The 10,798-nt window shown below is 39.7% G+C and overlaps 1 protein-coding gene across 1 annotated transcript; it reads right to left on the bottom strand.

The window, feature by feature from the left end:
• Window positions 1-1,733: 1,733 nt before the first annotated feature.
• Window positions 1,734-10,545, bottom strand: snx24 (sorting nexin 24). Its single transcript, XM_034191520.1, has 8 exons — window positions 10,347-10,545; window positions 7,078-7,161; window positions 6,627-6,731; window positions 4,642-4,736; window positions 4,439-4,468; window positions 4,182-4,246; window positions 3,937-4,023; window positions 1,734-3,898 (listed from the first exon to the last, which is right to left on the bottom strand). Exons 1-7 carry the CDS (start codon window positions 10,413-10,415, stop codon window positions 3,953-3,955), a joined length of 519 nt encoding a protein of 172 aa, XP_034047411.1. The 5' UTR covers window positions 10,416-10,545; the 3' UTR covers window positions 1,734-3,898; window positions 3,937-3,952.
• Between the last annotated feature and the right edge of the window lie 253 nt (window positions 10,546-10,798).

The following is a 10,798-nucleotide window of genomic DNA, read 5'->3' as shown; positions in this document are numbered from 1 at the left end:
TGATTTTATTTCCAGTCACATTATGTTTGGCAATGGGGACTCAGGCACGCTTCCCTTCTTAAACTTCTTAGCCTGCACTAGCAACCAGTAGACACTGCATAGGGGAGCGGCCACTGATTCCTGTTCTTTTTTCTCAGTCTTCTGGCTACGCTACAAAATGCAAAAGATAAAGTATGTCCCTTTTGTGCTACTATATCAGCATGGCGGCCGTATAAACACGGAGAGCTAATCTGGAGCTTGCTAACACAGATCAATTCATCGTTTGAGGTAATTAAACATTATATAACACCTAAATACATCCTTGTCATTTGATTGGTGGTTTGTATGTCATGTGATAAGGATCATCCATACCACTTGCCAATGTGTTCCATTTACCATGCAATTTTGGTTCTATTTAACTTGCAATTTTGACTCTATATGTTTTGTGCTATTGCACAGCTTGACCACTGCACCCTCACACTAGTGGCGATGGCACTTAGCTTAAAAACAAACATTGTGAGGTGTGTTTTATTGACTGTACTCATTCTTGTAACACAAAAAACATAAATCCAATACACTGTAAGTCGCGTGGAGGCATTTGCATCAGCTACGGACTACATCATCAGTTTTAGGTTGGACTGCTATTTAAAAATCGTGTTTGACTGTTTGGAACCTTTGCACACCAAAATGTAAGTCCATTTTCTCTCGTTTATAAATTAAAAAATATCAAATTACAAGGATCTATTTTAGGCATTATATAAAACAAATAATGAATGTTTTTTTCATTCGTGCTACGTAAGAATATTTCACAAAGTGAAATATTCTTACCATTGCACTCATAAACATTCATTATTTGTATAATGAGCAGATGGTTATGAATGCTATATTCCATTCCTGCTAATAAATGTCCCTAAATTCTACACACTGTGGCTTTAAACCATTTCAAAACTTCAAAAAAGGTTCCACACAACCACATCACGGGGCAGAAACATCTGAAGCTCTTGATTTGCACTTGAACAATCACAAAAGCATGTTCCTTTAAATACTGGCACTTAATTCTTCTCAGAATCATTTTCCCTTTTAAAACACATCGGCGTGCTATTTTCAGTGCACAAATTCAAACGCTGAGGTGCAAAATCTGCTTTTCATTTAAGGCTCTGAAAACACATCTTTAAGCCCCGATTTTAGGATTTACGAATGAGCCGACAGCAGGATCAGGCAGCTTTCTGTTTCAGCCATCAACATGGTTATTTATGGTTATTCTCAAAGTTTAATGAAGCATTTTGACAAAATTTGGGGCCGGCGTTAATCAGTTTAAATGTGTTATTTTGTTTATGTTGGCTTCAAAACTGGACATAAACACCATCAGAACTTCCTGGATTTCAAGTGAGTGCCCAAAAGTCCCAAATATAGTACACAATGCTAAAGTACCCTCTGCCGCATGAGCATGTAATGTAGAATAGGTCAAGGTTAGCCATCTTTGAACTTGTCCAAGGTCTGTGTCCCAAGAATGCTCCCTGTGAATTTGAAGACCTTGGCCATAATAGGAATAGAGTTATGCTGAACACAGACGGACAAATGCAAAGTCTTCACAATACCCAATGGCCATATTTTGGCCTCGGGTAAAAAATAGTCAGCTTACGATTTTTATATAAAATGGGAACAATCAGTCAGTATTTGAGAAGCAAGAAGAAGTTTGATTTATTTTCTTTCCACTGACTAATAAAGAGCACCAGCAGTTAATTCCCCCCCAAACTACTGCAAAATTATATTTGTGCGCATGCAAGTGAAGGAAACAAGGAAGCATAAATTAAAAGGGGATTTCACTGGAATTCATACTAATCCTCTGACGCAGCACCCCTACTTAAACCCGTGCGTCCTCATTCTTAGGTTGTGCCAGACCTCCAGCTGGTTTTCCACTCAAAAACTAAAGTGGATGCAGCTCTAAACCAAGTTGAGCGCCCCCCCCCCCCTTCAGTGCCCAGCACAGTTTACTAAACACTGACGAATAAATCGCTGCCACACCCAGTAATCCAAACTATTCCCAGCCAAGCCCAAGTACTCGTTACATTCTAATCATATCTGGCATAAATTCAAACAATTCATACGTCAACCAGAATCTCAAACACCCACAAAAACAAAACTTCATTCCGACTAGTGTAAATTAAGCGACAGCTTCCTGTTGGCTCCCCTCCAGCCTGAGGCGCACAAAAGCTCTCCTGTTATTAGGAACTTCATGCTACACTAAAGTCAACTCCGCACATTACTTTTCCAGCCTATTTGAAAGAGTGCGATGCACCAATACTTGAAAATTGATATTGGTAACAGAATTACAATGAAAGCAAAACCTATCCTTGTTAAAATTCACCAAGAAAAATTTGCTCTTGTAATTTGGTTGGCATAGAATTCCCCTACGCTGAGAACCAGTTACTCTGACATGACGGCACAGATGGAGGAAAATGTCAATATTAAATAATCACAGCATCATTTTTCTTACACATTAATGTACAATAAATAAAAAATGTTTATGGACGATAGAATATATATATAAATAAAATATGCCCCTAGTGTTGCTGTCAGGTTCACAAGCAACAATTTTTGTAATTTTGCATCTGTACACCACTACGTAAGAGTTGGAATATTCTCAAAAAAACGGGCTATGCAAGCAGTGGAATAGTGAGGGAAGCTACCAAGACACACAGAAAACTCTGAAGGTGATATTCCAGGTACTTTATACCAGATGCCACATAAAGCATTTGAGCCTACATTTGATCTATTTTCTTAGACTGAAATCCTCTGCTCTGCTCCACAATAAAGCTCTGACTGGTGATGCAACAGGCATGCGCTTCACTGTCCCCAGTTTCTCCAATCATAGGTGTCTTGGTGGCTTCCCTCACTAGCCTGCTCCTTGCACAGGCACTCAGATTTTGAGAAATGCCTACTCTAGAGAGATTTACGGTACAGCAGCATGCTGTTTGCATTTCTTAATGATGAATATAACTGAAGTCCAAAATATAATTAGTAAAGCCTTTGTTGTATCCACTTCCTGATATTCCAAAAGAAAACTGGCTGTAAAAATTTATACAAGATTATAAGAAAAATAATCCTGATATTCAGTTTCTTCAATTACTTATGAGCTCTGAATATGAACAAAGTGTGTGTAAAAGTGGCCATAATTCCTAAATAGTTAGTGCATATTTTTGTTACACTGCTACAGACAGGCACATCTTGCTTGTGGTGGTGTACAGAGGCTAAACTCCAAGAATGCGCTGTTGTCCAAATACTTATGAGCCAGACTAGATGCTAACTGGACGCTTTATTAGGTACACTTCCTGTGTATTAAAGTGAACAGTGAGTATGGTTGTTTCATACCATTTACAGTCGGCTTTCGGTATTTAAACTCTTTGAGGGAGCTATTTTTTAACTGGGTGCATTTTGACATTTCACATTCCACGTGTGCTTCTTGTCTCATTTGGGAGAGGTGTCCTTCTAACCAAACTCATTCACAATCTTCTGGCATGTTGTAAAAACTCATCTCTCTCAGGGCAAAGTTATTATTTCATCAGCAGCTTATGTCTATTTCAAGCTCATTTTGTACGCCTGGAATTCACAGCCTTCAAAAAGAAGGCAAATGATTTTTGCTCATTTTTATTGCAATATAACTAAGCACTTTAGGTAAATTAACCCCTTTTCACATCCTGTCCTAACTCTAAATTTCTTACAAGATTTAAACAACTCAACTGAAATATGAGACATAGCTGGACATTTTTACAACAAAATGTAGTACCGGTGTTATTTTGTTTTTCTGAGTGATACGGAGTTTACTTTTTAACACATTTTTTTTTCAGCATCAAGTTCAGAAAACGTGTTTATGCTTGAAAGGTTCAGAATGTACTGAACTGTTGCAGCCTTCCTGACGCGCACCTGAAAATGGTGCGAAGACGTGACGCGCCAGTTTGTCCGCTCTGCGGCTCTACCTCGGCTGAAGATCTGGATAGAACACGCCGTGAATCACGCCTTCGATAACAACATTTGAAAATGTATCTGGAAGTGAAGCAAACACACAGGAAATATTTCAAGTTAGAAGGCCAAAAAACAGTGCATGCTGGAACATATTTTCCCAGCGGTTTCATCATAAAATGACCAGCTGTAGTGCTAAAATATGGTGCACTGTGATACTTCATATGTGGCGTGAATGTTACCGTGTGCAGATGGCAGCAGAAACGGGTCTCTCAGAAACAGCATGACGGGCTGGTGTGAAAGTTTACTGGAAAGTGTGCAGAAAGGCAAAGTCGGTAAGCGTGCAAGCAGCTGCAGAAAGTGGGCGGGGTCACTGAGAGGCCAGGTAAGGTTCAAGATTTGTGAACAAAAAAATGGGCTATAATTGAAAATGAGTTTCATATACTTAAAGAAAAATGGTCTGAAATGGTTGTGTGTGTGTGTGAGAGAGAAATCTTACCTTGATCCCTCAGATTCTGTATCAAAAGACCTTTAAGAGGGAAGGAAGAAAGAAAGAAAAAAAAAAAAAAATCAAACTTATGGCCACAGTCACTCACAGCGTCCCAGAATTTACAATCACTCAGATTTGAAGAAGAAAGAAGGAACAAAAAGAAGCCACAAACTGGTCTTTTATTTTACAGCAAACCTCGAGTTCAAACTCACCCACAGCTTTCTGTTTTAGGCACTGAAGGAAAATGGCGGATATTCAGGAAATCCAGAAATATCTTTGGAAGAACCTCATTCTCCATAATTATCGTCTGACAAAACAAAAGCAAATTGCAATGTACAGATAAAGCCCAACTGAAGAGCTTCGTACGCGGTTTTACTGCCATTTAACTGAAATTTGGGCAACTCTACTGTAACGGAGTTACAATAATCTGCTCATACTTTAGTTTACCATTAAAAATATGCTCTGATTGTAATTCTGTTACTGTAGAATTTCTGATTTATAACCTCTGCTATTTTATCAGAACAGTTTCGATAAATATCACCCACAATCAAAACAACCTTTAAACATGAAACTCTTAATTTGATATGGATGCAGAATCCTGAACCAACCAGAAGGTATCAGTGTTCCTCCTATTCATCCAGACTCTGGAACAATGTTCAAACATGGGTGTTTGAAGGATTTGAAATATTGTGAAGCAGTGTTTCAAGTTAGCCATGGCTAATGTGAAGTTCTGATGAAATGTTTTGGCGCCATAACCAGCCACACGTTCTATCTATTCTTTAAGTCAAGTTTTACTTTCCTTTTTTGTGGTCTATTTCAGCAGGTATTGTGATCGATTCTTTTCCATGCAGACTCCAGAACAATGTTCGAAACACAAGTCTTTCAAAGGTTTCAAAACATTTCAAACCAGTGTTTCGAGTTAGCCTTTACTAATTTATAGTACTGAGGGAAACGTTTTAATTCCATTCACGCTTGTACTTTAGTATCTTCCTTTTCATGCAGTCTCCAGAACAACGTTCAAAACATTTCAAAGCAGTGTTTCGAGGTAGCCACTGCTAATTTACAGTACCAATGAAATGTTGCCACAAGCTACATTCTTTAAGTTTTATATTTTGGCTTGTATTGTGAGAGCTTCTTTTTCATGAGGACTCCAGAACAATGTTCATCACATGGACGTTTCAAAGCGTTGAAAAATTTTCAAAGCAATGTTTTGCATTAGCCAGTTTTAGCACCATCCATAACCACACGTTCCATCTGTTATTTAATTCCGGTTTTACTTTCCTGTTCTGTTTTGTATGTAGGCTCTTTTTGTAATACGTTATTTTTCACGTACACTCCAGAACACTGTTCAAGATACATGTGTTTCAAAGGTTTCAAAATGTTTCAAAGCAGTGTTTCAAGCTAGCCAGTTTTGACACCATCCACAGCCTCAAGTTCATTCTATTCTTTAATTCCTGTTTGACTTCCCCCATTCTGTTCTGTAATTTCATCTTGAATTTGCCCACACTGGCAACATGTTTCTCCGTTAGCTTAACTCTACTCATTCGCTAATGCGAGGGGTGGAGCAGACACATCTATGGATATTACAGACATCAGGATTGATCTGGTGCATTATCGTTCACCACAATGTCATCAGTTCATCCCTGTTATGCTTGTTTTCTAATTCAGTGAATTACAAGATGATTTTATTTCACGTTTCTGAGTGACTGTTGGCAAAAACTGTCTGGGATGTACTAACTCACTCATTCTTCTATATTTTGGTTATCCATGCCTGACGCTGTTCCCACCACCAAGAATAAGAATCAAGCATCTCGCACATAATACTGGATTATGTTATATTTATCCCAAAATAAAGTATGACACACACTGTGTATGGTTAATAACCATCAAGGCACTCATTAAAAGCAAGGCCCAAAACTCTTGCAATGTTCAAAATAATGTTCCAGCTATACAACCCTTTTTCTATATTTGCAAATTTGATATTTTCTAATACAAGCCAGGCCCAATAATTTCACCAATTTTGTATGAAAATACAAACCCTGAGTTAACTGGCACTACAACACACACTATCAGAGCTACTTAACATGCTGTTAACCAGAATCAAATAGTTTGTTTCGATACTTGAGCATTAATGTTAAAATGAGGAATAAATGCTCTGGTTCTTGATTTCAAACATGGAGGTAATGTATGACCGTACTTGTAGATATTGTTCCAGTCCGTGCCGCCGCTGCTCCAGGACTTTAGGAACCCAGTTTCTAACGTGTTTTGAAGGAATCTCAGGCGGCTTTATGCTCTTCTTTAGCTGTAGGGATTTGGAGACATAGCTGACATATTAAATGAAGCAAACCATGAAGGAAAATAAAAGAACTTGATGGGGCAATCAGCAAGATCACCACCCACAGATCACGTTTGACACCGATCCATGCATTTGAGCAGACGAACTAGCTATAGAGAAAAACACCTTTATTTCAGTACATGTTTCATTTTGCTGTGGACATTTTAATATGGAGTTCTATGGGCATGGACTTAGTTTGGAGCCAACCTCAAGTACCCATTCAAGGAACCTGCAGGTTCTGGCACTTGTCAGAAGATATTCAATCAGACTTTAGCAGTTTATGGAGCATATTGTGTGAATAATCTGGTCTCACCATTTTATGCAAAGCATGGAATTCTCTGTAGCGTTTCTCCACTGTGTGCTGTCTGCCATTCAACACCACCTCAATTTTAAAGACCTGAAAAAAACAAAAAAAAAAAACAACAGCAACAACAAGAGTGAGTGCTTGCTCTCTGTATTACGGTTACTGTATGTAACCCGGGTTCTTCAATCAGACCACACACTCCAGTAAACAGTTTGTGGGGGCTGACCGCGAAGCTGGCTGTCAGTTATTGTCAACGTAAGCGCGTTACCAAGAGGAAACATCTGTCTGCTGTGGTGAAGATGAGCCGCCAGAGTTAACATCCATAAACAGTCACTGGGCTACTTCCCTCATTCAACTGAACTCTTCCCGAAAAATGGCAGATTTACTGCGTGCGTTTTGTTGTTCATTGCCAAACACCTGCTAATGTCAGTGGTGCTATTTATTTAAATGCTGGAGTGGAAACATAAACACAAGTGAGAAAATCCAGAAGCAGCTCAGCTAAATAACATACACACAGCACAGCAGTAAAATAATGCCTGCAGTGTATGTGTATGTATACAGCCATTTGTATAATTTACACACTGTTAAATGAGTACAAACTCAAATTTATTACTCTGAGAAAGGGAAGTCAATGTGTACATTAATTATAAAGCTATAAACACTGCACACCCCTCACTGTTTGGTTTTAAGGTCACAATATGGCTCATATTGTGACTCATTTCTGTCAGGTTTCTTCATACAGATACAGAACAAAGAAGGAATATTATCACTTGAAATGTTCAACAAATGCACGAATCCACGTAAGGCCCCGGGCCCAGACTGTGTCTCTCCTGCCACCCTGAGACACTGCGCTGATGAGCCGGCCCCAGTCTTCACGGGGATCTTCAACACCTCTCTGGAGTCATGCCATGTTCCAGTCTGTTTCAAGTCCTCCATCATAGTTCCAGTCCCCAAGAAACCACACGTCACTGGACTTAATGACTACAGGCCTGTGGCTCTCACGTCTGTAGCCATGAAGACCTTTGAACGCCTGGTTTTATCACACCTGAAATCCATCACCGACCCCCTCCTGGACCCCCTGCAGTTTGCCTACAGAGCCAACAGGTCTGTAGATGACGCCATAAACCTGGCCCTGCACTCCATCCTGCAGCACCTGGACTCCCCAGGAACCTACGCTAGGATCCTGTTTGTGGACTTCAGCTCTGCATTCAACACCATCCTTCCGGCTTTGCTCCAGGACAAGCTTTCTCTGCTCCACGTGCCCGACTCCACCTGCAGGTGGATCACAGACTTCCTGACGGACCGGAGTCAGCGTGTGAGGCTGGGAAAGAATGTCTCGAACACTCAGGCTCTCAGCACAGGATCTCCACAGGGCTGTGTCCTTTCCCCTCTGCTCTTCTCCCTGTACACTAACTGCTGCACCTCCAGCCATGACTCCGTAAAGCTCATCAAGTTTGCGGACGACACCACCCTCATCGGACTCATTTCGGATGGGGATGAGTCTGCCTACAGGAGGGAGGTGGACCGGCTGGTGACCTGGTGCAGCAGCAACAACTTGGAGCTCAACGCCCAGAAAACAGTTGAGATGTTCGTGGACTTCAGGAAAGCCACAGCCCCCCCCGCCCTCCCTTGCCCTCAGCAACAGCCCCATCACCACTGTGGACTGTCACTGCTTCCTCAGCACCACCATCACCCAGGACCTCAAGTGGGGATCAACCATCAGCTCCCTCATCAAGAAGGCCCAGCAGAGGATGTACTTCCTGCGGCAGCTGAAGAAGGCCAAGCTGCCTGTCCAGGTGATGGTGCAGTTCTACATGGCCATCATCGAGTCCATCCTCTGCTCCTCCATCACGGTGTGGTACGCCGGGGCCACAGCCAGGGACAGACACAGACTGCAGCGCATTGTGGCCTCTGCTGAGAAGGTGATCGGCTGTAGCCTTCCATCTCTCCACGATCTGCACGTCTCCAGGACTCTGGGCCAAGCAGGTCGGATCACAGCTGACCCTTCTCACCCTGCACACGGTCTATTCGAACCACTCCCCTCGGGCAGGAGGCTACGGTCCATCCGGACCAGAACCTCCCGCCATAAGAACAGTTTCTTCCCCTCTGCCGTTAGACTCATGAACACCTCATAACTCAGTCACCTTAACCTTAAGTCTGTCACTTTATCATTTTATCACAGGTCACTTTAGACAAATGTACTTTGGTTTTTAATTGCACTCCTCCCACTGCACTGTTTTTATGTTGCACACAGCCTTTCATATTTCATATTTTATCTTATATTTTATCTTATTTTAGCACATATTTTATATTTTATCTTAGCATTTTATATTGCTTTCTGCTTAATGTTGCACCATTATATCAAAGCAAATTCCTAGTCTGTGAATCCTGTCCACTGGCAATGGCAATAAACTTCTGATTCTGATTCTGAAATGGCTTAAATCCGGTTTCCTGAACTGAGCATTCTGCCTGATGTTTTTACATTGCATTCTGCACAATCATATTAAAATACACATCTGAAAATGCCAATATAATTCATAGTCGGTGTTACAGACCTCATGGTTTTAAATAAATAAATAAAACAATATATGGTTCAGTTTGTGTGAAATACTCAGTTTTTGGTTTTGTACACACCTATTAATTATCCTGAAAATCAAACAGCATAATCATTTAAGATCTGTTTATTTTTCTTTGAAATTATACATGAAAAATACTGTATTCACAGATACAATTGCTTATATTCACAAATAACTTATTTTTAATCAAGGATTAATTTAAACTACGATATCTGAACATGCTAAAAAATTCATTAAAATAAAAACACAGACATCAGCACATCATAATGTTGAAAAATAAACCACAGAAAGTTAGAAGTTTGACAGTTTTTTTTTCTTGTCAAATCAGTTTGTACTTTGGTATTTTTTCTTGTCAAATTCTTAACAAATATTAATAAGAATATTAACATAAATAATAAAATATCGGTTATTATTCTGTTAATCAGTGAATCATTACAGCATTAACTGTATTAACACTCAGTTTTGAAACATGATATTTGTTTTATTAATTCAGCAAAAAGATGAACTGCTTTAATTAATGTGTGGGATCTGAGTCAACAGGACAAATAAAACCTTGTCCACAGCTGAAACCGCTGACTTTACTTTATCATATAGAAAACGTATGTAATAAATGTATTGAAAGCATATTTTTAATTATTATTATTTTTTAATTAGAAGCTGTTTTTTGACAGCAGAGACCGAGGTTATGAGAAAACAGCTCACCGTAAATCCTTTCTCCATCGTGTTGTTTTCTGAACGAAATGACGGTATCGACACGGTGACCGAGTGCATTTCGGTTTCACATAAACGTAGTTACAAATTTAGAAACAAATATGTGACAAAAACAAACAAACAAACAAACAGTGCTGGTGTTACTTCAGTTTTCTCCGGCTGCCCGATAAAAATCACTGGAATCAAACAACAGCGACAAACGCTGCTCTGCTGCCCCTTGCGGCGTGGAGGACTCGCCAAACACGATAATTATACGATGAAAGAAAATTTACAAACAACTACAATATGTGAGCACTTTTCTCACTTAAAAATATTCACTTTATATGCAATTTAGAAGTCAAAGAGGGTGTCTTTATCAGCTAAAAAACGTGATTAAGTGTTATGTCATACCTAATACACACACAGAAATCAAGTTTTCTTTAAATATGAAAATAAGCTTTGTA

This window comes from Thalassophryne amazonica, chromosome 17, assembly GCF_902500255.1.
Source record: "Thalassophryne amazonica chromosome 17, fThaAma1.1, whole genome shotgun sequence".
NCBI lineage: Eukaryota > Metazoa > Chordata > Actinopteri > Batrachoidiformes > Batrachoididae > Thalassophryne > Thalassophryne amazonica.
This window is presented reverse-complemented; position numbering and strand designations above follow the sequence as displayed.

Bases quoted from the DNA above. Each gene is read 5' to 3' on its own strand.
- snx24 (XM_034191520.1), bottom strand. From the start codon at position 10,415: ATGCACTCGGTCACCGTGTCGATACCGTCATTTCGTTCAGAAAACAAC. The intron at 7,162-10,346 runs GTGAGCTGTTTT...TGTTTTTTTCAG, and splicing joins CGATGGAGAAAGGATTTACG to GTCTTTAAAATTGAGGTGGT. The intron at 4,469-4,641 runs GTGAGTTTGAAC...TCCCTCTTAAAG, and splicing joins CCTAAAACAGAAAGCTGTGG to GTCTTTTGATACAGAATCTG.